Below are 27,540 nucleotides of genomic sequence, written 5' to 3' on the forward strand. Positions count from 1 at the left end.
CTTAATATGGGAAGAGCCTGCCTTTCGAATCAGGATTATTTATAGCTACTCCCAAAAAGAGTAAAAGAAAATTTGAACTTTCTTACAGTGTGTTAGACTTATTTTTCTCTGAAGACTTGATCTGTGCCTTCATCGGAATAGTCTGTGGTCTCAAGTCTCCAAGTGTTTTTAAATTTCTGAACCTTGGTTTATTTATAAGAGATGGAGTTTTGCAAGCTGTGTTTAAGTGGATTACAATTAACCAGACCTCTGCTGAAATTGACACTCAGTGGATAAAGATGCTTGCTCCTGGGGAAATTGTAATCTGGAAATCTCAGATGCAGAATTAGAATAAAAAGGGAAATGGACCGACAATGGAATGTTCTGAGTGTTTGAGCCACTGATAAGTGTATTATTTGTTTTCTTTTTTCTGTGTTTTGGAGTATGTGAAAGGGAACTTCCAGGGGCTGGGGAGGAGACTTCAGTTCTCTGTTATTGGATGCACTTTATTTTTGAGAATCATTCTCACACAACCAGGTAAAGGGAGGATTGCACGTGGACTGGTGCCCTGCTGCTGGCCTTCAGCCCCTCATCTGTGATGACGTGTGTTATCTAAGATGCATCTTTGGGCTGGAGACACTTTATAGTTCTGTTCAGAAGTGTGCTTTTCTGGAACATGCCTGGCCTTACTTCCCACTTTCTGCGTCAAGAGCTGCAGTGTTTGTTGTAACGGGCTCCGCAATGGGGAAGCCGCTGAGCAGACCAGACTGTTTACGTCAGAATCCCCCTTGCGTAGGAAAAGGTGAGGAGGAGGAGGATCTCAACATTGAGGACTGCTATGTCCCCCAGCGCTCCATCTATGACACGGTTAGGCTGAATGAGCAGATTGACTCGGGTTCCAAGGGCAGCCTGTCTTCCAGGCACTTCACAGACCGGACTTTACCCTACAGTCACAGAACACTGGATGTCAGCTCTTTGTGCTCCAACGGTCCCCTTGCTTCTTCCAGTGCGTTCGAGCTGAGAGGCCGTGAAGCCCACAAGCTCGATGAAAAGATGATCTTTGATGCCCTCAAACTCAATAGCGACGTCATCCGGAGCACAGGCTTACCCAAAGCCAAATCCCATGCGGAAAAGAAAGAGCATAGACGGTCATGGCGAATGTTCGTCCCGGCCAATTTCGTGGATTATGCAAACAAAAGTGAAAGCTCTTTTGTTGAACCTGCTGATCTGTCAGATGCTGTTGCCAAGGCTGGCAAGTGCAGAGGGGCTACTAGCTCTCTCCCGTCGGAGGAGGACGACTCGGGCTTGTGCGGCCCTCCGGCGGAGAGGGAGGAAAAGCAGCGCCTTTTCCCCGGAGACCCGTCCCAAATCAGAAGCCTGTCTTCTGTGGAAGATGCTCACACCGCAGAGCAATACAGACCCTTTTTTTCTGTTAATTCCATCAGCGAACAGAAGATGCCCTTGCTTTCATGCAGAAGCACCCACCTTGATGACAACTTCAAGATGATTTTACATGATGCTTCTCCACCAGAGGAAACGAAACCTGTCCATGGTCAAAGGGAAATCCGTGGTGAAAACAGCTGCCTGCAGGATGATGTCAGAGAGAGCGCTCTTAAGGGTGGTTCATTCATTCTGCCAAGAGAGGGAGAAAGCAAGTGCATTTCTAACCCCAGAGAAGAAGGAAGAACCTACGGATCAGGAGAATTCCAAACCACTGCCCAAAGGAGGGAATTTGTGGGAGACTCTCCCGAGGAGCTGGCTGTCTCTTGCACAGATCTGGGGGGAAATGTCATAGATTGGGGTGGCACGGGTTTAGTGGAAAATCTGACGTTATTGACACAGTACGATTCAGAAGAATCCAACGTAGCATCCCAAGAGGGTGTGGAGGCTCCTCTTTCTGTCCAGGAGATGGAGGCGGTCTGTGAGCCGTGCTCCTCACAATTCAGAGCAGTAAGAAAGCAAGCCGCTCCCCGGAAAACAGGGGCCCATGCAGGAACCTTGGACCCTGTCTGTAATGGCTTTCACTCTGCTCAGGTAATTAATAGGGATGGGAAATTTGCCATCAAGTGGTCACTGGTGTCTCTGACCATGGTCAGTCCTGTCCTGTCTCTGGCTGGGGTGCAGTGGGCGGGGGGCAAGGGGTGGTTGACTGGTACCCAGCCAGATGGCAGACATTGATCCATCGATCACTGCAAGCTAATTAGGGATGGTTCCTGAGGAGCATGATCACTGCCAGCTGTTTGCGTTCCTGCTCCTGGTGGTAGGATGGTGGCCGTTCCCCTTCATTTGCATGCCCCCCCTCCACTGTGAATTCATGTTAAGCTTAGGCTTCTCCACAAATTGTGGTTTAAGGTCCTGCCACTTAAGGGCAGTTATATGGGATTTATTAAGCTTGAAGGGGCTTAGGAAGGAGCAAACACAGTGTTCCATTGTTTGGTCTGAGAAGTGCTCTCCTCAAGCTGAGGACTCTGTACACGTGCTCAAAGTGTTCTCTCTGCAGCTCTGCATGCGGGGAAAAGCGGTTGTGCTGCCTTCTGCAGTCCACGAAGCCCGCCTTCCCTTTTGCTAAGTGCTGAGTGAAGTGAGCGAGTGAAGGGTGCAGCCTTGTCATAGGGAGACATCGGTTGTCAAGCCTGTAATTTTTTTCTTCCCACTTAGATTGAAGTTCAGCTATTTTGGTCCTTTTCCTAAGCTCTTCTGGTAAACTTTGCCTCAGAGGTAATTTTACTTTATTTTAAGCTTCTCTTGTGTTTGTATGCTTGAGGGTTAGCCTTAGGGAGAGTCTCTCTTCCTAGGTATTTTGTTACTGAGAGATAAGGCTTTTGGATGCTATCAGTCTATGAAATAATTGATCTAATTAGCCATGCCCTTTCCTTGCATTGAATGGTGTGCTAGTTTGAGAGCTTAACAGAGTGTTTGCTTACTATAAAGGATTTTGTAGTTTATTTGTATAAAGTAATTAAACTCTTAGAGTGTATAGATTCTTTAGTAGTTTTTTTTTTTTAACCCTTAGTGAATATTGAGAAGCACTTTTGAAAATTACTAGACTCAGCCTGAACTATGCTGATAGACAACCCTGAAATCCATTCCTTTCAAACCAAGACGAGAGGTTAAGACACTTTACTGGAACATTTTTATTAGTTTTGTTGTTTTTTGCCCTGAAAACTAGCTATGCTACTGCTAAGTCGCTTCAGTCATGTCCGACTCTGTGCGACCCCATAGACGGCAGTCCACCAGGCTCCGCCGTCCCTGGGATTTGCCAGGCAAGAATACTGGAGTGGGTTGCCATTTCCTTCTCCAATGCATGAAAGTAAAGAGTGAAAGTGAAGTCACTCAGTCCTTAGCCCTACCAGGCTTCTCCGTCCTTGGGATTTGCCAGGCAAGAGTACTGGAGTGGTGCCTTCTCCACCGAAAACTAGCTGTGGGCGAGAACAAAACTTTTCCCTGAATCCTTATGTACCAGACAAGTTCCTGGAATTAAAAATGTAGCCGTTTTCCTCCCCCTCTTTTTTTTTTTTTTGGTAAGTAGTAAAACATATCTACAGCTATTCCTAGAAATAGTAACTTGGAAAGTGGTATAGAAAACAAGTGGGATCATACGGCAGAATTCTGTTTTCACTAACTTGCAGTGTTTCTGTTGACTTATTAGGTACATTAATGCCTTTTAAAAATTATGAAAAATTGTATGTGTTTGTCCCCGTGATTTGGGGAACTCCTATAATTCTCTGTGTGTAATTGACTTTTTATATTGAGTATTGTTCTATAGAAGCAATTAGCTAGTGTGGAAACTGTCAGAAAATGTTTGGGCTTTTTGCTGAAAGGGGACTTTTAGAAGAGGTGATCGTGCATTTTTTGTTTGCTCTTCTTTAATGTACTCATTCATACTATATAGCACAGACATATGCTGGCATGGGCCAAAGTCTGGGGAGTTTGGCAGCCTCTACATCTTTCAGAATTATTTTCCATACTGTGCCTGTAGTGTTTTCTCAACTCCTATTTTGATATTTGCTTTTATTGTGTTTTCCTATATTCTGTTTAACTATTCATTCACTTGGACTGTTACATTTATGTAGTATAATGACTCAGTACCCCAAACCTTGTTTTCCCTTAATCTCCAGCTGAAGCTTTCCTTCCTTAGTTACATGAGTTTATTGTCCTCTTGACACCTTCAAGCCGTATATTAAAGCATTGGTATTATCTAAGAAAGAGTTGACGTATAGTATTATCTATTGAGGAATGATCATCACCCACCCCAAGATAGGAATACAATTTTCTATACTGATAATTCATTTGGCAAGTAGTTACCAGGTCCATATTACAAGCTAGGTCCTGTGGTAGGCCCAGGAAATAGAGCAGCTCTAAGGAAAACAAATTGGTGTTTTTGTGGAACTTGCATTTTACTCTAACACATTAGTTAGATACTTTGCCAGTTGCAGGCAGTGCGGCCTGTAAGTTGGGTGGGCTGGAGGGTTGGCTGGGAGGTGCTGGAAAGCCGCCGACAGTGCAGGCAGGGCCCACAGAGTGGCCGTGCAAGCCACGTGTGCTGGGATCCGGTGGGGAGGCCTCTGTGCCTCTTGCACGCCCATTGGTGTCTTGGCGGAGGCTGAGGGGCTGGACGTGTCGGCATCCATGCTGTCGCAGTGCCCGCCTACCCCTTTCTGCCGTCTGTGTCCCCGTGTGTGGCCCCTCTGGCTCAGCTCATCTTCTTGTCAGTGACCCCCATTTCCAGCTGAGGCTCCGATGTCATGCCAGCTAGCAGCAGGCCTGCTTAGAAGAGCCCATAAGGATTCTTGTCCAGGAAGGCCCATCTTATCATCTTGCTACTTGGCATTTTCTGTACCTTTTTTTTGGCTTTTTAAAAAGTTATTTTATTGAAGTATAGTTGAGTTAACAGTGTTGTGTTAATTTCTGCTATACAGCAAAGTGACTCAGTTATATAGGTACACTTTTTCATATTCTTGTCCATTAGGGTTTATCACAGGATACTGAATATACTTCCCTGTGATACACAGTAGGACTTTGTTGTTATCCATCTTAGTTTTTATTTGTTGTTAATTGAGGATCATTGCTGTATTGTGTTGGTTTCTGCCGAACGTCAGCATGGGTCAGCCATAGGTACACACGCATCCTCTCCTCCTGTGCCTCCCTCCCATCCCCTGACCACCCACCCCTCCAGGTTGTCACAGAGCCTCAGTTTGAATTGAAGCATACACTGGGTAATTTCTAGCGTACGGCAGAGTGACTCACGGATACATAAAGGTGTACATATTGGTTTTTTCTGTTCTTTTTCATTATGGAATGGATGTTGAGTAGGGTTGAGTGTGCTGTACAGCAGAACTTGGTTGTTTATTCATTCTGTGTGTAACAGCTTGCATCTTCTAACTCTGAAGTCCCAGTCCGCCCTTCTCACCTTGGCAACCATGAGTCCGTTCTCTGTATCTGTGAGTCTGTTTCTGCTCTGTAAATAAGCTCATTTGTGTCATATTTTAGATTCTATGTATGAGTGATATCATACAGTATTTGTCATTCTCTGACTTTGTTAGTATAATAATCGGTAGTTGCATTCATGTTGCTGCAAATGACATTTAGAAAAAAGAATGAAATAATGCCACTCTAAACCTTTTTTTACTAGTTAAATTGGAGTGATAGGAGATGCCTAGTGCTGTGATAATGAAGCGATACAGAAGACATGTCCACTCTTGTTTTCGTTTTATAGGTAATCTGATGAAATGCAGCTAGAATATCATTCCTGAATATTTCTGAGTGGTCATGATAATATTATGAATTTATGTTTAGTTTTTTACTAGTATTTGTAAGGCAGACTAGGCAACAACACATGACTTAGGCAACCAGGATTATCTTTATCTGTAATAATCCATATTGGCTGATTGAACAGATGTTTGTATTTGGTGACTGTTAGGTACGCTAATTCAGAGAATTATTGTTCTTTTCAAACGTAGGTGTTCCAAAAAGAAGAGATCGAACCCCTGCAGGTGAAGCATCAGGATGTGAACTGGCTGGGGCAGGGCCTCATCCAGAGTGCCGCCAAGGGCGCCAGCACCGAGGCCCTGGAGCACGACCTGGACGACGCCGGCGCGCGCTGGAAGACCCTCAACAAGAAGGTGGTGTGGCGCTCCCTCCCTTGTCCTTCCTGCAGATTGTTCGCCAGCGTTTTCTAGGACCCCTAGTCCTGTGTCCCGTAGCCCAGCCTCCCTGCGCTGCCTGCTCCTTGGCCGCCCCGTGACCCATGGCCCATCCCAGGTGTCCCCAGGGCTGGGGGCACAGACGCAGGCAGCGAGCTGGGTGAGGCGGGCCCTGTCTGGACGGTGGCCAGGTCCTCTGCCCTGGGCTGGGACCGTGCACATACCTCCGAGGGCATGGGGGCTGCTTGGTGCCTCAGGTTAGTGCCACCCAGGGGCCTGGGCTCCCTGCTGCCAAATGGTCTACTTATTTTCCAGAGAACTTGGAAATCTCACTTTGTATGTGAAACCTAATTTTCATTCATCAGCAACTCATTCCGCACTGTGTAGCAGGTCACACAGTGCAGCCGTGTGTCTGTCCGCCCTATAGATGGCTGAGTCCAAATGTCATTTGATGAAATGAAGATCCCCTCTTTTCCCAAATGAGCGTGACAGAAAACACTGGAAAGTAACTCTGATAGCTTAAGGAGATGATGCTGAAACACAACAGCAGCTCTTTATGTGACAGAAATGATCAGAAAAGGGTTTTGGGATGGCAGGGCTCGTCTGGTGCTGGAGGGAATTGTTTTTGGAGTTTTTCCTGCTCTGGAATCTTCCTTGGTGGCCAGATCTCAAGACAGCATTTATCCTTCTTTAGAGTCTGATTCATACTGTAGTGCTACTCACACAAACGGGGATGCAGTGTCAGGTATAAATATATTCCATGGTACTTAAACTGTCTTGCCAAGTACTTGTTCAGTCCAAAAAGAAAAGACCTTTGAGGGGGCGATAGGGTATCTCTGTGTGGGACACAGAGACTCCATTTACTGGAGGACAAAGGCCCTGTCTTGTTAAGAAAGGCCTATATAGAGCTTGGAGCTGGCAGGATTTAATTGGATACTTCATAGTTATTTTGTGTGGCTGAATATAATTCTGATTCTCTCTATTAAATAATAGTTTTTGTTTTTTTTTAATGTTAGTCTTTAAAAAAATTACTATCCTTTATTTTCAACGTAGGAAATAATGGAACCCCATGGAAAATGGTAAAAATGAAAAAGGCACTGTTTCTTTCAGTAACCTTAAAATATTTGAACCCTTCTTTGCTGATCATTGGTGTATTGGATACATCCAAAATCCGAGAGTCCTCCTCTTTGGCATTTGGGTTGAGAGGGTAACCTTATCTGCTGGGCTGACTTGCTGATGAGCTTGTCTCCTTTCTGTCTGTATCCTGCCCACGAGCAGTGCCTTGAGTAAGTTTTAAGTGAGAAGGAAGACAGAATCTGTGATCAGTGGGCAGACGAGCTTGGACAGGGCGGGCTGGTGGGCGTGTGTGGTTCCTCACGAGCGGGGTGGTAACTGAGGCCCCGGCTGTGCAGGTGGCCCAGCGGGCAGCCCAGCTGCAGGAGGCCCTGCTGCACTGCGGGCGCTTCCAGGACGCCCTGGAGTCCCTGCTCAGCTGGATGGGCGACACCGAGGAGCTCGTGGCCAATCAGAAAGCCCCGTCCGCCGAGTTCAAGGTGGTGAAGGCCCAGATACAGGAGCAGAAGGTGAGTTAGCAGCGCGCGCTTCCTGTTTCCCGTTACACCTTAATAACGAGAGTAAACGTTTACCTTGTGACTCTGTCTGTATTAATAGAATGTTTTCATTAACCAGTAATCGATGTTCTAGACCTTGTTTTGTTGGTCATTCAACAAATATTCGTCCATCATCTGCCACAGGTGAGTCATCCTTGCAGGTGCTGGAGCTATACCGTCAAATTAAAAACATAAAAGTCCCTCATCAAGTTTAAGTGTTAATGGGAAGGGAAGAACAGGGAGAGAGAGACAGTAAACAAAAGTAAGCAATTAGTGTTAACCTTGGCCGCTGATAAATAAAGCCGGGTGGGAGCTAAGAACTGGGAAGAGAGCGGGTAGAGCTGGGGACAGTAAGTGCTAAGTGGAGACGGGACGTGTACAATTTTTAAAAAAAAATAGTGCAGTCAAGGACGACCTCACTCAGCGGAAAGGTGACTTCGAACAGAGATGTCACGGTTCTTTGATATACTGGTTTGGTGCGTATGCAGTTGTCTTTGTATGAGGTCAGTATGGGCAGTTTATTATGGTTCAGCCTGTACTGACGAGGCAGAGAGTTGATCCCTGTGTTCAAAACTGGGCTCTTGTGTCTTTTGACGCTGTACATACAGGACCCAGTTGGAAAGACACTCCTTAGAGGGATGCTGACTCCTTAGGGCCACACATACAACTTCTGTGGTCATTGGGAAGCATTAATGACCCATCCAGTATTGATTCGTGTCATCCACGGCTTGAAATGACTCATGGCATTGGGGGGCTCCTGGCATACAGTGTGTTGATAAGGTTTACCTTTAAAAAGACAACACGCTTAAAAAAAGGAATGGATTCAGAGGCTTGGTTGGGTTTTGGCATCCAGTACTACTCTCTCTGAAAATTCTTTGAAGACTTTAGTATCTTGAGAAATTAACTAATTAGAAATAGATTTAGAGGTAAGGAATAAAGAAGCATAAGAGGAAACACATTGCATTTGTTTGGTTTTTGAAAAAAATTGATACATATAATACATAATAAAATATAATATGTAATTTCTATAATGTAATAAATATAAAATATATACTATGGTGTTAAATAAAATAATATGACTATTACCATTCATGATTTAATTTAAACCTTTAGTATTTACCCAGAGTTAATGAACAAGGCTTAGCCAACAAAACCTGTCTGTCGACTTTGCTCTTAATTGCTAGAAGCTATTCGTTAAAGTTTACCGAAAGTAATCCACTTAATTGTTCCTTTTACTGCCTAAACCACCTGTCCTACTTTGATTTTATGATCTCTGACCTGTGTTAAAAGAGGACGTCTCTTCCCCTTCTCTTGGACCCTGTTCCTCTCCCCTTGTATGTGGTGGTCTCTCTTAAATTGCTGTTAAGCTTCTTGTTTTATATTGGAGTATAGCTGATTAACAACGTAGTAATAGTCTCAGGTAGACAGCAAAGGAACTCAGCCATACACACACATGCACCTGTTTTCCGCCAAACCCCCCTCCCATCCAGGCTGCTGCGTAACACGGAGCAGAGCGGGCTTGGTGGCGAAGTGGCAGTGATGGGATACCCTCCCGAGGCGTGTTGCCCCTGGGTGACGGGATACCCTCCCGAGGCGTGTTGCCCCTGGGTGACGGGATACCCTCCCGCGGCGTGTTGCCCCTGGGTGACGGGATACCCTCCCGTGGCGTGTTGCCCCTGGGTGACGGGATACCCTCCCGCGGCGTGTTGCCCCTGGGTGCCTGTCCGTGGCTTTGGTCCTCCAGGATCAGTCAGGGTCAGGTTCAGGCAGCAGTGGTGTTCAGCGTTCCGTGTGCCTTGCTCACCACTCTGCACGTGGGGCCTGGGGCTGGCACTTATTACTGAAATGCTTGTTTTGTTTAAGTGGAGGAAGGGAATCCTGATTTTTGGCTCCCTATGTCAAACAGTCCCTTCCAGGCTTCTTAAAATGAAGAATTGGATTGACTTTTTTCTGCTGCTCAGTCCTGAAATGTTAGTCTTCTTTCGCCAACTTTGAAGGTTTCTCAAATGTTTCACTCTCTGGTCGTTGTGGAAATGCTAGTTAAAGGCTCTAGTTTTTATCCTCATAAAAAATTTTAGGAGCTATCCTACCTCCCAAAAGCAGCCAGGAGCCTCCGGTTTCAGCCTCATTGACCTGTGAACTGGTCTGAGTCTCAGCTTCCCTCCTGTGGTAGATTGTTTAACGTGGGAAAAGGTTTTGAAAATTGTGATGATTTGTAATGAACTTTCTGTCTCAGTGGGACAGCTCATTGTTGAGTGTTAGGGCGTTCCCATTTCGCTATAGTAATGAGGGTTTTGCGCTTCCAGTGCAGTGATGTTTTCCTGAGTAGAAGCATCCTTCTACCCCATTATCTTGTATTAAAAAGTTGAGAATGAATAGTTTAGTGGCCTTACCAATATTCATTTTACTTACTGCGAAAAGCCTCTACCACAGTGTCTAACACAGTAGTAATGAATCATTAAATAGGATGAGGTTTTTGAAAAAGCTCTACTTCTCAAATCCTTTTGTATGTGAACCCATCCAACATGATTTTTGTCACATGTCAAAAGTATGCTACAAAGCATATGTTTTGCATATGTTTATACAGTCATTCCTTTGTTTCCTTTCCATTTATTTATTGTTTTCTTATTTACTATTTTTTCCTAAGCTTCTCCAAAGATTGCTGGATGACCGCAAATCTACTGTGGAGGTGATCAAACGGGAAGGAGAGAAAATCGCCGCCACAGCAGAACCTCCGGATAAAGTGAAGATTTTGAAACAGCTGAGTCTGCTGGATAGCCGATGGGAGGCGCTGCTTAGTAAGGCCGAAACGAGGTAACGTAAATGCTGCCAGGGTTTGGGAAGAGCGGCAGTGGCTTTTGTACTGACTTCTCTATTTTGGTCCTACTTTGTTTCCAGACTGTTCTCTTCCTGTGTTTGTCACGTATGTGAACATAGAGGGCAGGGGTGCTGGCGCTTCTCGTCTCATTCCTCCGACGGGGATGTCTTGTAGTCCCCAGATCTTTCGCAACTCTTGTGTGTTTGTTTTTGTTTTTATCTGTTTATTTGTCTGGCTGCGACCTGTTTATTTGTCTGGCTGCGACCTGTCGTAGTTTCAGCACACAGGATCTTTGGTTGCGGTGCACTGACTCTCTCGTTGCGTCACGTGGACCTCGTAGGTAGTCGCAGTGTGCAGGCTTAGTTGCTCTGCAGCGTCTGGGATCTTAGTTCCCCGACCAGGGATCAGGGTGGATTCTTATCTGCTGGACCACCAGGAAGGTCCCTATTACAACTCTCTAAGAGCAGTGTATCGCTTGCAGGGTCCTTTTTTCATTCATTTGTAACATAGTTATTGCCTGCCTGCCACGCATCAGGCAGGGCCAGGCATTCCGGGGCTGCACTGGTCAGATCATCCCTACTACCTTCAGGGAATACCGTAGCAGGGTTTGGTGGCCATTGAAGAGCAGGGACGAATGTGATGGTTCAGAGTGAAACCTGCACACAGTGCCATGGCAGTGGAGAATCGGAAGAACCCGGCCTGGGGTGGGGAGGTGACAGGCAACCTCTGTTTTTTTCTATTTTTGTTTCTAATTAAGTTTTGACTGTCTAATAATATTTTTTAAATGGTGCCCTCAGTTACTTAATTTTATTTTATTTTTGGCCACACCCTGCGACATGTGGGATCTTAGTTCCCAAACCAGGGATCAAAGCCACACCCACTGCAGTGGAAGCACTGAAAGTGCGAAGGCTGAGCGGCTGGACCAGCAGGGATGTCCCACGTTCTGGTTTAAAGTGGAGTGGGAGGTGTCTGGGAAGTGAGGCTGGTGGAGGGAGCTGTGAGCTGGAGTGTGGCTCCACTGGGCTTCAGTACATTTCTTTTTTTTTGTTTTATTGAAGTATACATGATTTATGATGATATGATGTTTTCATTTCTGCTGTATAGCAAAGTGACTCAGTTGCACACACATGTGTGTGTATGTGTATATGTATATACATATGTATAAGAATGTGGGCTTCCCTGGTGGCTCAGACAGTAAAGCGTCTGCCTGCAATTTGGGAGACCTGGGTTCAATCCCTGGGTCAGGAAGATCCCCTGGAGAGGGAAATGGCAACCCACTCTAGTACTCTTGCCTTGAAAATTCCATGGACGGAGGAGCCTGGTAAGCTGCAGTCCGTGGGATGGCAAAGAGTCGGACATGACTGAGCAACTTCACTTCATATAAGAATGCATATATACATTCTTTTAAAAATATTCTTCCCATTTCGGTTTACCATTTGTCGTGGGATATTGAGTATAGTTCCTCCTTCATTCTCTCCGTTGACGCTGCACTGACCCACATTAAGTCATTGTGACACTGGAGTGCCTACTGGTTGGGTTGGAAACAGATGACCCGCTGAACAGAATGAGCGTCTCCACACATTCCTGCCTTTGTTGGAGCTCTTCATAGGATAATGCAGAGAAGGGTTTGTCTAATCTTGAATTACAGGGTAGAAGGAAACGATGTTCTAGGACAAGTGAGTAAGGGGCTCCCACGGAGGCTGGGAGTTCCACATTCCCTTTAACGTGTATCAGTAGATTATTCCTTCTGTGTAATGCCCTAGAATTACTATTACTACCATGGGAGAGGTGCTCAGTACTTTTTTTAAATGAATGAAAGCCAAGATCTCTGCTTTTCTTCCAGGACTATCCTTTTCCCAAGCCATCCTCACAGTAGTATTAAGTGGAGGGATTGTGGTCATATTGTGATTCACACACCGATTAATAAATCCCCTTACAGTTTAAATCACAGCCAATTAAACCTAGTCTCAAAAGTTATTTCCATTCATTCTAGGTGATTAGATACTATTTAATAGAATTTAGAAAGAAGAGTCATAGATAGTGATCATCCAGAAGGTAAAAATAATATAGTAATTTACTCATTTTTTTTAAAGGTGAAATGTGTTTCAACTGAAAGTTTTAAAAATATATACATATGTGGTTTGTGATATAAAGATACAAAAATTGTTAGGTTGGCCAAAAAGTTCATTTGGGTTTTCCAGTGGGATCTTACGGAAAAACCCTAGCAAACCTTTTGGCCAACTCAATACATTCAGCAGCATGTGCCAGTTTTTCATAATTCCCTTTGTCCCTAAAGAACATCCATGTCTCAAATCAGGTCATTTCCTAAGCATTAAACACGATGACAGGTCAAGACAGCAGCTCTTGGTCCCAGCAGAAAGGATTCGCAGAATTAGATACTGAATCAGGTTCTCCGTACACAGACCGGCACAATCACTTGCCCTCAGTGGAAACCAAGGACCGCTCGAGCAGGTTTTAACTCACACGGCCCCCTTTCAATGGAGGAAACGATGAGTCTTCTAAAAGCATTTCAAGCTCTGTTTTGTAGAAGTCAGAGAAATAGTTCTTCTCTTTCCTGATATTTTTAGTTCATAAAATAATAAATGTTGCTTCGGGGAAATGTACCTGACACTATATTTTTTAAAGGAGGAGAGGAATTACTAGTAATTCCAGTGCAAGGGATGCTTTATTTTTCAAAACTTGCATCTAAATTTGACCATTTGACTAATGCAGTCTCAGTAACTGGTGCTCTGGCTGAATTTAACTAATTTGTAAATCATAGAATACATGTTCAGTAAATATTGCCTATTATTATCATTATTATTGCTGCTATTGTTGTTATACCATTACTAAGATTATAACTATTGTAAGAATTACGATGAGTTACTTAAGATTTTCATAAGATTCAGGTTCTTGAGGTTGGTCTTTGTTCAGTTTTAAAAATTAAAGGAGAATTTAATAGAACTACTATTTTTTTAAAAAAAGATTTATAGATATTTGTTTTATTTTTTCCACCGTGCTGAGTGGCTTGAGGGATCTTAGTTCCCCAACCAGGGATTGAACCCTGGCAGGGGAAGCACAGGGAATATAAGAACTATTTTAAACTGTCCTCTCAGTGTGAGAGGTTTTAATTTTAACCTTAGATGTTTTCTACAAAAAGTGTTGGGAGCGGAACGCAGGAGCATGAGTGAAGCTTTCTGTTGACAGCTTCCCACATTCCTCATCCCCGAATGACCTTCCTGTTGGCACGTTTTCAGGAACCGTCAGCTGGAAGGTATCTCCGTGGTAGCACAGCAGTTTCACGAAACCTTAGAGCCGCTGAACGAGTGGCTGTCGACCACAGAGAAGAGGCTGGCGAACTGCGAGCCTGTTGGAACCCAGGCGTCCAAGCTGGAGGAGCAGATTGAGCAGCACAAAGTAAGGTTCCCATCACACGCCCGTGGGATCCAGTTGTCCCTTTGCTTTGAGGTTTTATGACACGCATTTGAGTTACGCGCTATTGGGTGACACCTCAGTTCAACCTTATACCCATTTCATGTGTCATCTTTTTGTTCAATTTATGTTGTCATTTTTATTTGTCCATTCTTTCTGTTTCCCTTTTTTAAACCTCGTTTAGGCCTTAGAAGATGACATCCTGCATCACAATAAGCATTTACACCAGGCTGTTAGCATTGGCCAGTCTTTAAAGGTTTTGAGCTCCAGGGAGGATAAAGATATGGTGCAGAGTAAACTAGACTCCTCCCAAGTGTGGTACATTGAGATTCAAGAGAAAAGCCACAGCAGGTCTGAGCTCCTGCAGCAGGCTCTGTGTAATGCTAAGATTTTTGGGGAAGATGAAGTGGAGCTGATGAACTGGCTGAGTGAAGTGCATGACAAGCTGAGGCGGCTCTCGGTCCAGGACTCCAGCCCCGAGGGGCTGTGGACACAGCAGGCTGAGTTGCGGGTATTTTGATTTATTTTACTTTTTCATTTCAGTTGACCTTATTTTCTCAGTTCTCTTTATTTCTGTATTATTTTATGTTCGCTATGATTTAGGTTAATTCCTGTACTCAAAAAAGACATTGCCTTTGTATACAATGATCTTTTTTTAAATTGAAGTTTAGTTGATTTACAGTGTGGTGTTAGTTTTACGTGTACAGTAAACCAATTCAGTTATATATATATGTATATATATACTTTTTCAGATTCTTTTCCCATCTAGATTATTATACAATATTGAGTATCGTTCCCTGTGCTATACAGTAGGTCCTTGTTGTTTATCCATTTTAAATATAGAGTGTTATATTCAATTAAATCACACGTAATGTAAGAAGAGATTCAGTTTATCCAGTAATAGATTGCTCATTTTTCATTTTATTATTTCATTATTGTATACAAAGGCCCACAATTAACCAATACTCCAGTCTCTCCACGTAGCTCATTTTCTGAGTAGGGGAGAGAATTTCGATAGTTGAACTGAGACATGGGCACAGTGCTGAAACAAGGAGAAGTAAATGTGAGAACAGTGAGGAATATTTGAAAATGCGAGGTGTTTACTCAAAAAAATGAAACCTAGTTAACATTCTCTTAAGATTAGCTGATAACAAGATGGTACCTGTATTTTAGGTTCTTCAAGAGGACATCCAGCTTAGAAAACAAAATGTAGACCAGGCTCTGCTGAATGGCCTGGAACTACTTAAACGAACAACAGGTGAGATACCTTTCAAATCATCATTCCATGAACACTGTGCATTGCTTTCAGAATATTTTAGAGATGGGGGAGGGAGAACACAAAGCACTTTAGAATTTTGGGGCCAGTCCAAGACTTCGTTCTGGAGAACACTTTGAAGGCCGATCAAGGGGATTTTGGACTATGATTTCACTTTTTTCTCATGATCTCACTGAGTTCTTAATGAAAGTTTTGTGTATTACTCATAATACTGAGCACTGGTCAGAGAATTGCATGGCAGAATGAAATTAGCTTTCCACTTGTGGAAGGCAGTTGTTGTAGAGGCAGAGCGGTTGTGGACAGTTTTGTAAAATTTTAAAAGAGGTGCTATTTGGTAACACATAGATGGCACCCCACTCTAGTACTCTTGCCTGGAAAATCCCATGGACGGAGGAACCTGGTACGCTGCAGTCCATGGGGTCGTGAAGAGTCAGACACGACTGAGCGACTTCACTTTCACTTTTCACTTTGATGCATTGGAGAAGGAAATGGCAATCCACTCCAGTGTTCTTGCCTGGAGAATCCCAGGGACGGGGAAGCCTGGTGGGCTGTCGTCTATGGGGTCGCACAGAGTTGGACACGACTGAAGCGACTTAGCAGCAGCAGCAGTGTGATTGTGCCCAAGCTTCCTTTCTCTGCGCTTGAACTCACCAAGAAAATAAATGCGACTTGTTTTTAGTAATCCCTTTGGCTTTAAGAACATCTCACTGTATCTGTATTCAGCTCAGCATGCGTGTTGTGGGGGCAGGTACTGTTCATTATGCATGGGAGGAATTTGGTATCATAGCTACAGCCTTACACTTGGAACCTGAAGCCCAGGATGCAATTTTTCTGTGTGTCTGAAAATTAAATAGAGTCAGGTGAAGATCTGTCGGAACAGTACAGATGAGTTTATTATTTTTAACACACACACGGATTATACATTGGAGGAGGAAATGGCAACCCACTCCAGTATTCTTGCCTGGAGAATCCCATGGACAGAGGACCCTGGAGGGCTACAGTCCATGGGGTTGCAAGAGTCCAAGAACCGGACGTGACTTAGTGACTAAACTACCACCACCCAGGCTGTACATAAACATGTGTATGCCTGTGTCAGGCACCATTCTAAATACTTTGCAAATATAAACTAATTGAATTTTTATCACAACCTTATGAGGTAGGCTCTGTTATAATAAGTACTCAGGGGCACAGAGAGGTCAGGTACCTTGTACAAGGTAATGAGTCACAAACTCAGTATTTGGACCCAGGTGGTTTTTAACCTTAAACACGGAAAGACCGTACAGATAGACGCAAGGTGGTGCTTTCACAAGACAGAAGGTGCTGTGGTCCTTGGCAGTTTTTTGTATTTGCATTTGCAGAGTTGTTGACATCAGCCAGAAATCCCCAGAAAGATTCAAACCTAGGAAAGGACTTTTCTTGGGTCAGAGCTTCTTAAGAAAAGTGTCTCCTCTCCCCCACCCCCCAAAATCTCATCAGCGTAGCATCACCTCTGAAGAACTCTGCTTCCCCTTTCATGAGATATAACATGCCTTTGAAATTCTAGGTGATGAGGTTTTAATCATTCAAGATAAGCTGGAAGCCATTAAAGCGAGATACCAGGACATCACTAAGCTGAGCACAGATGTTGCGAAGACCCTGGAGCAGGCACTGCAGCTTGCACGGCGGCTGCAGTCCACCCACGAGGAGCTGTGCGCCTGGCTGGACAAGGTGGAAGTCGAGCTGCTCTCGTACGAAACGCAGGTTCTGAAGGGAGAGGCTGCCAGCCAAGCACACGCAAGGCAAAAAGTACGCTCCAACATATATTCTTTGTGTCTGCTTGTTATCTCTCAAGGGAGGCCTAGTCACTCAGGGGTGAAGTGATGTTTATCACATGTCACTCCTAATGTGTTCAAGGGCGCCTTTGTGGGCGTGGACCCAACAGAAACTGGCAACGGACCAGCTGTGTGAACTTTTAGGAGCCCAGACAAAAAAACAGCGTCTTGTCGTTTGTCCCTCGAACCTCATGGTGGGAGTTTACTTTATTATGCATAAAAACAGGAAAAAAAGGACAATGATCAGTGTTTCAGAGACACACATAATTTGATCAGGATAATCACGTTTATAAGGTCAGTGCATGGCATGAGGTGACTTTCCTAATCATGTTGCAAAAATTGGTATTCTCCCACGCTGAGTGTCTTTCTTCTCAAGTGGCCAGCCTCCGTTTTCATCATCCCTGAAGTATGACCACACGTGGGTTCAGGGAGTTAGGGAGGCTAGGTTCACTGAGCCTGTGATGATTCAACAGGGATGATTTAAAGCCAGTGTGTCCTCCTTTTGAGGGTCACTTGATTCTGGTCCAGACTTTCCTCTTTAGTTTTCTGGTACCTGATTATTTTTTTATATTAATTTTTATTAGAGTATGGTTGCTTCGCAGTGTTGTGTTCATTTCTGTTGTATAACAGCGAGGCAGCCGTACGCATGCATGTATCTGCCGTTTTTTGGATTTCCTTCCCTTTCAGGTCACCGCAGAGCACTGAGTGGAGCTCGCTGAGCTGCACAGGAGGTTCTCGTCAGTTATCTGTTCTGGTTCCCGATTACTTTGAGGTTGCCAGCCAGCAAAGAATAATCCATATTAACTTGCTGGGTTTGGGTTCCCAATTTTTAAACATTGATGTTACGTTTCAAAGTTCAAATTGTGCCATATTGACAAGGGGGTTGTCCTTTTGAGCTTCTTAGGGAATGGTTTCCCTTGTGTGAAATACCTGTGGTATACAGAACGTAACTGCGGCCAAGGGGGCCCATGCGGCCTGTTGTCTGTGAAGGGCTCTGGCCCCGAGGGCAGTTGAAGGGGAAGCTCATTTAGCTGTGGCGTGTCCCCCAGACCTGTGTCTCTCGGCTTGCGTCCCCAGGAGCTGAAGAAGGAAGCCAAGAGCCACAAAGCCCTGCTGGACTCGCTGAATGAGGTGAGCACCGCCCTGCTGGAGCTGGTGCCCTGGAGGGCGAGGGAAGGCCTGGAGCGGACGGTGGCCGAGGACAACGACCGCTTCCGCCTGGTGAGCGACGCCGTGGCACAGCGGGTAGAGGCCATCGACGCGGCGCTCCTGCGGGCCCAGCAGGTAGGTGGGCATGCACCTCCCGGAACCTCTCCTCCCAGGGGCCTTCCCACCCACTGCTCACTCTTTCAGAGCCACAGGAGGGGCCGAGAGGGTCAGCGGGCTCGTGCAGGTGTGTGCGCGCCGGGTGGGGCCCAGCTGTGCATCGCGGGCAGCCGTCTGCCCTCTGGTCTCCGGCCTGGTCCCCCCATCGGCCAGTGGAAGGAGCAGCCCCGCTCCCCCGCTCCCCGCACAGAAGGCCTTTTGTCTCCACATGTGCAGGCTGTTCATGTTGATTTCAGGTCCTGGCTAGGTCAAATCTGTGTGCACGTAATTATTATTATTATTCTTATATTTTTGAGTTATCATGTAAGTCACTATTAACATTCCTTGACATACATGGCAAAGAAAGGCTGAGTTCTTTCTGAAAAGGAAACTGCTGTATTGGTGATGTCGTGTTTGTTTTTTTTCTTTCTGGAGATGACTGAAAGGGGAAAAAATGATCGTTTCTGACCTGTCTGCAACTCACACAGAGCCTCTGGTTCCAGAGAGTTTCATAGGCCCCACCCCTTAGCCACAGCTGGGTCAGAAGACTCTGGGCAACCAGGGGGGTCTTGGATCCAGAAGCTTGTGAGACATGTTTGGATTAACTTGTATTGAGATCTCTGGATATTTACATTAAGTCATCAGCCCTTTGTTGCAGGCTTTCTCTGATGGGGTTAGTGCGGTTTTGCTGTGTACTGCAGAGTGGGGCTCAGGAAGGTGGGTGACTCAGCCTTACTCATCCAGGCCAAAAGCAAGACACACTAACCAAGCAGATTGTGCAGGAGCATCCAAAATCGGTTCTCTCAGGTTGCTGTAAAAGTGCAGTTTGTCTAGTTCTAAAGCGTGGCCGCTCGCCCCTCATTTGAGTGCCGTGCTCTAGAATCACCAGGGCCGCCTGAATACAGTATTAGCAAAAGGCCCGCCTGAGGTATTTTTTGCGAGGGAGACCTTCGTGCCTGAGGAATGCATTTGCATGGCTCTGTTTTCAAACTTGGGAGGAATTTGTATGCCTCATTATCATAGGGAAATAAGCATGTTTACTTGCGAGGCTATTCAACTATTTGAAAAGAGTCGGATTATTTTTTTCGCCAGAATTTCTGCCGACCTTTCCGAGTTGGCACTGAAGACTTCTCTAAATAGCAAGACAAATATTCTGTCCTCTGGGGAATAGGGCTCTCTCTCTAGAAGCTGATCGTGGTTGGCTCAGTGAAGGACGACGGTAATGAGGGCGTAACCAAACTAAGGTTTGGCTGCTTGCCTCTCATAAGCCAGTAATTCGAGAGGCAAATGTCAGGAGAGAGGAAAGGTGCTTAACTGTAAGAGTGGGCTGTCTGGGGGAAAGGGAGACTCGTGTCCAGAGACCAATTCCAAAGATTCTGCTCAGCCAGAACGGTTTTTAAAGGAAAAAAGCGGGGCGAATCTCTGAATCATGGAGGCAGGAGGGTGCTTCTGCCTCCATCTGCATTGAGTGCAGGTGGCTGGCTCTGTCTTCAAACGTTATCTTGCTGTGATCTCTGGCAGGATTGCTTAGGGGGCTCGTGGGATAGAGGGCTAGTCATTTTTAACTGGTTGCTTCATCATTCTTACTCCTTCTAATCTAGGAAAAGAACCAGCAGGTTAGGCAAGGCATGATGTGCGTTCAGGAGGGCATAAGTCAGGAGTCAGTTTGAATTGCTTAGTGATCTCATTCGTCTCCCTGGGTTCTTTTAAGGATAGAGGGAAATATAAATGGGCAAACAGGAAAGGGGCAAAGAGCTGCTCTAAAGCACCGGTGACAGGCTGAGCACCTTGTTGGTTTGTAAGCTCTGCTGGGTGCCAAGGTCGTTAAACTGGAGTCTAGTTCTAGTCAAGGTTTTTGCAGATATTTTCCACAAGTTGGTCTGTGTTTTCTAGATCCAAAACATATATCCTGTAGGAAAATAACAATTAATGGGTTTTTTACCAGATAAAGTCATTCCTTATTGAAAGTTTCAAGACTTTGAGAAAGAATGCAGGAAAAACTCATGGAAGCAAGACCATGCACACACTGTGGTCTGAAATCCTTCAAGCCTTGCTTATGAGAGAGAGGGAGAGCTTTTGGATAAAGCACCTCACTGCCACTAGATTGTAGCTAATATCAGTGCCATTGGTCTGTTAATATCTCCTGGTTGTTCATGTGTATTTATTCCATATGTATATGTGCATTCCTTTGAAATGCCTGCACATCTGTCCAGTGAAATACCTCCAATAAAATGCACTTTTTTTGTTGTTGTTCAGTTGCTAAGTCGTGTCCAGCTCTCTGTGACCCCATGGACTGCAGCATGCCATGCTTCCCTGTCCTTCACTATCTATGAGTTTTCTAAGATTCGTGTCTATTGAGTCAGTGATGCCATGCAACCATCTCACCCTCTTTTGCCCCCTTCTCCTTTTGTTTTCAATTTTTCCCAGCCATCAGGGTCTCTTTCCAGTGAGTCAGCTCTTCACATCATGTGGCCAAAGTATTGGAGCTTCAGCTTCAGCATCAGTCCTTCCAATGAATATTCAGGGTTGATTTCCTTAAGGGTTGACTGGTTTGATATCCTTGCTGTCCAAGGGACTCTCAAGAGTCTTCTCCAGCAGCACAATTCGAATTTGGTGCTCAGCCTTAAAAATGCACTTAAGCCAATTAAAAAAAGAGAGAGAAATTAGAAGAGAAATACCTTTCCAGTAAGGCTGAGATGCACTGTTTAGAGCTGGTGTGTGGTGAGGTGACCTCCCTCCCACCACAGGGGTCCTGCCTCTGGTATGTAGTGAAGTTGTAATCAGGACTTAGTTCAGATCTCATTCTACTCCACTCTGGTGCCTCTTTATAGATCAGGTAGAAAGGAAAAGTCTTAAATGGTGATCCATTTTTTTCTAACCTCCCTCCATAATCTGAAGGTAGGCACTATTATTGCTACAAAGTAGAAATATGAGGATATTTCCAAAAAGGGCTGTGAGCCATGGGCATCCACGCTGAAAGGATCAAGAAATCTCTCACTCCAGACAAGTTTAAGAAGACATCCATGCCTGTCTTTCTGGTTTGACAGATTTACTTTTGCATTCAAAAGAATGGCTTCTGAACTCATGATTTCCAGGTTTAGAAAAGGCTTAATATGTCATTGAAATTATTTTATAACCTTGCTCAATTGTAAATGTTTGGAATTAGGACCAGAATACAGTTTGATACTAAAATGCATGTTTTCTGTTTATGCAGTGTTAGTACATCCATGAAATACAAAAGGAATGGTGGAAAAAGAAAAAAATTGCACTTGGACGTGAGCCACATGTTCTGTAAATGCTATTTTATGTTGTATAAACAAATCATCTCCCACTCTTGTTTCTTCTCCGTCTGAGCCATGGACATGATATGGCCGCATCTGTCTTTCTCTGTACAACTTTAGTCACATACAGCTTGTTTTATTAACAGCTACTCCCTCCTGGGTCCCTCCCCCGACATATCCCACCCATGAGTGACAGCGTGAGGGTATGGGCCTTGAAAATGACTTGGTAAATTTTATATTTATAAATTTAATGCTGTGTCCCCAAATAACCTAAGTTCAGCTAGACTGAAAATAACTGAAGGGGCTGTTTTCCAGGCAGATTTCTCATAAGATGTTTTAGTCTTTTGACATTAAAATTGTTTATATATAGGCCTGCCTCCTTGATACTGTTATAAGCTACACTTTGGAATTCCGCAGCTTTAGGGAAGTTGTGAATGGTCAGGTCACCATCTCAGGTTATATTCATCTACGTGGAAGACGCCAGGGAAATGTGGCAAAGGGCTGAGGTCTAAAGAGAAGTGGGAAGAGTGTCCAGATACCTTCTCATTAGCACGTACTTCGTATCCACCCAGTATACTCAAAATACTTCTGATGTTACATGGTTAGGTTTTTCATGTTAATTCTGTTATATTACATAGCAGTTTTGAAAAGATCTGTCATTGAGTTTTGAGAACATAGTGCCAAGAGCCTTACATAAATTTGAGTGATGTTTATTATTATTTTGGAAGTAATAGAACAGCCTCAATTACGGGTGAATGCAATGAGCATGGTGTCCGTTTGTTGCGACTGGTTAATAAGCCCCTGAATCTGACTCAACAGATTTACAATCATCAATATTCTGAAAAGGATTTTTTAGTTGGGCCCATTCATAAGTTTTAGGAAAAATCTGAGTAGAATAAGGCAGCTTCTTAAGTAGTAATAATGATCTTTATATAAAAGCAAAACAACTGCCTCCTCACCAAGGCCTGCCATTATCTGAGTTAGAAACTGTAGGTATTTCAGCATGTTAAACCCACACAACGCAACGTATCTTTGTTGCTTTCTTTCTCTTTCTGCTCATTGAATTAAATGAGCCACTTGGAAATGGGGAAATGCACTTTTGCTTCAGAGATGTAGACTTTACCGCCTGAGTTCAGCTCACTGTGATTATTTAAACCCGGGATGTTTGTGTTCACTTCACTTCACTAGCCGCTTATAAATGTACAGTTATCAGAAGGTGCTGAGGTGTGTATCTCGCAGGGTCTGGGTATCCCAGGCACTCTCTGGCAGTTCTGATTGCCTGGCTTGTTTTATTGGGCCGTCATAAGCCCCCCAGTATAAAGGCGTATGGGTACAATTAAAATAAACAGCTCACTGGGTCATTAGGGATCTGCCTGGGAGAAAAATAACACCTGTTAATTTCTTTTAAGGAACTAGAGGGAAGCCTCCCCCACGGAAGGGAGATTTCTTTAGACCTTCCAGGTGTTGGGGTAGGAAAATATGGGCTGGGCTATGAGTAATGGGAAGAATGGGAGGAAATGCTAATGGAAAGAAAGCGCCAAGACCCTCTCGGAGTAAGAGGGTGTCCTGAAGGTTAAGGTCTGCTTACCACTTAAGTCTTTCTTAAACCTCTGCTTCCGCTCAAGTGAAACTTTCTGGAGAAATCCAAAAACAATTTGTCAGAGATGGGAGAGACACTTAAATAGTAAGCAAAAACTCACTGCTTAATGACTGTTGTGGTATTTGAACCGATTCTGGTGAAATCCCATGAATAATGTGAGTTCTTAAGCCGAGGCCGTCCACAGGCACAGGGGCGTACCAGGGCGACTGCGATGCGGACTCGGGTCAGACCACAGTCGTGCGAATCTCAGACCCGCAGTTACAAGTCGGGTAACCTCTGGTGAGTCAGTCAGTCTCTCTCTGCCTTGGCTTGCTCAGCTGCAAATGAGATTAGTGGTGGTACCCACTGGATTTAGTTGCTGTCAGGATACAAGGAGGGAGTCTTGAATGTTCAAGCACTTAGAACAGTGTGTTCAGTAGAATGTTGGTCGTTACTGTTTTACAGAGTGTTTTTCAGGAACATTTAGAGGTTAACCAATTAAAATGTCTTTTACCAACTTGTAGGAAGTTTCTAAAATACTAGTTCAACTAGGAATTAGTGTAGTTGGGGTTGATGGTTGGACTCCACAGATGATGTCTATTAGACTGTTTGCCAGAATGCAGTTAAGGATGCTGACATTCTCTACAATTCATTTGAAGTCTTTTTTTTTTTTTTGCTACTTACATGGGCAGTAAGCAAATTTATTAAAATTTGGTGTAGGGAGCTTTCTGTCCATGTTATTCAACAAGTAAAATAAGCCACACTTATGGTCTGCTAAGGAATTCTCACATTAAGTAGTTATTTGAAAGAGTCCCAGATCTAAATAAAATGCCTTGCTTGACTGTAAATTGCTTCATGTAGACCCTGCGGCTATCCCTTTTGTTGTTGGATAATAAATATTTTCTAACCTAATTAAAAAAATTCAAAAGACAGAAGGGAAATTTCTGCTTGAAGTCTTGTTTTCTTTTAGCAGAGCAAATATTTGCCTTGGTTAAAGAAACAGTGTTTGAGTTTCAGCTTTCCATTTTGGCAACTTGGGTATCATCAGACTGTTTTACATTGGATGCTTTTTTTTTTCCCCTTAGGAAAGGGAGACTTAGTATTAAACTAATATTAACACTAACAGTCTGACTTTCTTTATTAGGACCGTCATATAAATACTAAAAATAGCCTGAACACAAGCAAAAGGGTTGGGGCATCACTTTATTTTTTCAAGGACTAGTAGAAGAATTATTTATTTTGCAGCACTGGCACTCAGGTGGAAAGGCCTGAACTATTTTTCTCAGTTATGTGCCAAGTGCACCGCACACAGTAGAGCTGTGCCCAGGAGTTTCATCATGTGCCGTTTCAAAGCCAGTGATCCGGACTCTTCCACCTGTCTCGTGATGATTTCTTTTTCCACATCTGAAGCTGCTGAGTTAGTTGATGAAACTTTTTTTTCCTCTTCACATTGATCTACAATTGCTAATGAGTAGTTCCAGTCGAAACTAAGTCATGTCGTAACAATTATTGAACCAGATGAATTCAGATAGCATTTTTCAGATGTCTTATCAAGATTCCTTCTGGAGTCCGCATCTTTCTGGCTTGTCCCCACAGCAGCAAAAGTGATGAATTAGTGAGCAGAACACTTAACCAACACCACTACGTGCAGATCACAGGGCGGCTTCAAAAAACAACGCGTGATGTTATGGGAAACTTAAAAAGGAGAAAGGCTTCTGTTTGAGTATATAAATGTGCAGAGTCATCTTAGAAGTACAGTAAGTCCCTGCATACTGACAACCCACATGCAAACGAGTTCCATTCCAAGAGCTCTTTCTTCAGTCCCAGTTTGTTCGTAAATCCAACAAAGTTAGCCTACATACCCAATTGGCAGTGTAGTATTGTAATAGGTTTATAATACTTTTCACATAAATAATACCTAAAAAACACACAATAAGAAAACGTTTTTGATCTTACAGTACAGTGCTTTGAAAAGTATAGTGGTGGTGATGGTGGTGGTGGTTTGGTCACTAAGTCGTGTCTGACTCTTGCCATCCCATGGACTGTAGCCTGCCAGGCACCTCTGCCCATGGGATTCTCCAGGCGAGAGTACTGGAGTGGGTTGCCGTTTCCTTCTCCAGCACAGTATAGTAGCACAGTACAGTAGCTGGCATACAGGGGCTGGTCAAGAGAAGAGGCAAGAAGCGTCACTCCCTAGAGGAGGGAGAGGAGGCGGGAGATGGTGGAGCTGAAGGATCGTCCCCGCAGGAGACGGGGGGCAAGCTGCAGTTTCTCTCATGCCTCACGTTGATGGAGCAGGTCCTGGTTCCTTGTTGGAACCAGAGCGCATTTGCACCTTTGAAAGTTTACACCTGGAAGGTGGCTGTGGCGAACTTCCTGTAATTGCCCTTGTGGGGGAGCTCACCCACTCTGAGCACTCAAGTTCTGTGTATTTCTGTCTGGAACTGCTTGGCCTGTCAGTGATCCCGTCAGACGTGTGACACTTGGCAGGGCACCCGTGGGCCACGTGTCTCAGCTTCTCACGTGATGGTGCGACTGCTGCCCATACGCCAGAGGAGTCTCAGAGCAGCCTGACTTTGCATCCTTTTCGGTTAGATGTTGGTTTAGATTCAGATTTTGTTCAGGCAGCATTTCTAGAGATTGTTAAGTAAAGGTCTGTTAAACCATATCTTCCCTTTCATATCCTTATGCTGTCAATATTTAAAGGTAAATGTAAAAAAATATTGCTGTTGTTTGGTCGCTAAATCATGTCTGACTCTGCGACCCCGTGGACTGTACCACACCAGGCTTCTCTGTCCTTCCATCTCCTGGAGCTTGCTCAAACTCATGACCATTCAGTCAGTGATGCCATCCAACTATCTCATCCTCTGTCCTCCCCCTATATGCCCTATGTTGATGAGGGGAAGGCCAGACTCTGCTTGTGGGAACAGGAATCAGTACATCCAGGACAACTTGGGAGCATAGATCGAAAAGAGAAGATGCGCATAGGACTTGCCAGTGAGAGGCACAGAGAGGTTTTTTTGTTTTTTTATTTAACTTGTTTTAAGATCATTGTAGATTCACATGCAGTTGTAAGATGTAATGTAGAGTCCCCCTTGTAATGTTTCTTCAGTTTCCCCAATGGGAGACCATCTTGCAAAATTACGGTCCAGTGTCACAAGCAGGAAGTGGACGCAGAACGTTTCCATCAGGACGCAGGACATGGCCATCACGGAAACCCTCATGCCACCCCGTTACAGCTGCATTTGCCCCTCCTGTCTCTGCCTCCCCCTCGATCCTAGCCAAAATCTGGCCTCCATTTCTACAATTTTATTGCTTTAAGAATGTTTGCGTACCTTTCAGCCACAAGGTATCCCCCATCTCCTCTCCACAGTGACTTGAATTTTAGATCTTTTATTACGGTTCCTTCCTCAGGCCCTGGGCTCTGTTAGTTTTCTCCAGTCTATTCTCTGTCATTCGGGTTGGGTAACTTCTGTCATTCTGTCTTCCATTTCGATGACTCTTTCCTCTATTGTGTTCCTTGGTCTCATCCTCTGAGCTTTTACTGTAGTTGTTATATTTTAAGTTCTAAAATCTCCATTTGGTTCTTCTCGGTGTATTCTGTGTCTTTTACGGATTTTACCTTTTGTTGCCGAGGCCTTCTGATTTTCCCCTCATTTCCACTGCCTGTGAGAACGCTCCTAGTGTGTCTATCACAGCCGCTCTAAGGTCTGTCAGATGCTTCTGAGGTCATCTGGGGACTGGGGACCAGCCCCTGCTCGTGATCTTCAGTTCCGTCTTGATTCCTTGCGGTTCTTGGTGCCCTGTGTCTTGGGCCTCAGATCGGCCTTCTCCTTTGGCGGGCAATCCCCAGCACCACTCTGGCTGAGATGGTGGGGGTGCCGCCCGGAGGAAGGAGAAGTCCGTGGACCCCAGGGAACTTGCGTGACCCCTAAGCTGGGGGTACCCCTCATTGCTTGGTGGTGCTGGGAGCTCCCCGGCACCGTGGGCAAGGGGCCACCTCCCCACTGAGTGCTGTGCAGATCCTGACTGTGACAGGCCTCACCTGACACCCCTGAGGAGAGGAGGGGAGCCTGCCTGAGCCTCCAGGGCTGCAAGTCCATCCAGGCTCTCCATGGGACTGCCCAGCGCTCCCCACTGACCCGGGGGCAGAGGCCTGTGCTTGCCTGGGAAGTGAGAGGACCTGCCCCCTGCTGGGCTGACGTCACCCCAGCAGGGGTTCTGGGCCCAGCCCAGGGGGTAGACCTCTGGGCTCCCCATTCAGCCCTTGTTGGCAGGAGGGGAGGGAAACCCGGGCCTTGTTCTC

The 27,540-nt window shown here is 44.8% G+C and overlaps 1 protein-coding gene across 7 annotated transcripts in view; it reads left to right on the top strand.

Moving 5' to 3' along the window:
* DST (dystonin) overlaps positions 1 to 27,540 on the top strand; it is a 387,754-nt gene that overhangs the window by 323,503 nt on the left and 36,711 nt on the right. For all 7 annotated transcript variants that reach the window (XM_010848528.1, XM_010848529.1, XM_010848533.1 and 4 more), the window contains 8 exons: positions 5,940 to 6,101; positions 7,535 to 7,705; positions 10,380 to 10,546; positions 13,808 to 13,967; positions 14,167 to 14,493; positions 15,156 to 15,240; positions 16,802 to 17,043; positions 18,147 to 18,353. In XM_010848528.1, coding sequence (XP_010846830.1) covers positions 5,940 to 6,101; positions 7,535 to 7,705; positions 10,380 to 10,546; positions 13,808 to 13,967; positions 14,167 to 14,493; positions 15,156 to 15,240; positions 16,802 to 17,043; positions 18,147 to 18,353 — 1,521 coding nt within the window. The remainder of the gene's footprint in view (positions 1 to 5,939; positions 6,102 to 7,534; positions 7,706 to 10,379; positions 10,547 to 13,807; positions 13,968 to 14,166; positions 14,494 to 15,155; positions 15,241 to 16,801; positions 17,044 to 18,146; positions 18,354 to 27,540) is intronic.

This window comes from Bison bison, unplaced genomic scaffold, assembly GCF_000754665.1.
Source record: "Bison bison bison isolate TAMUID 2011002044 unplaced genomic scaffold, Bison_UMD1.0 scf7180017864270, whole genome shotgun sequence".
Taxonomy (NCBI): Eukaryota; Metazoa; Chordata; class Mammalia; order Artiodactyla; family Bovidae; genus Bison; species Bison bison.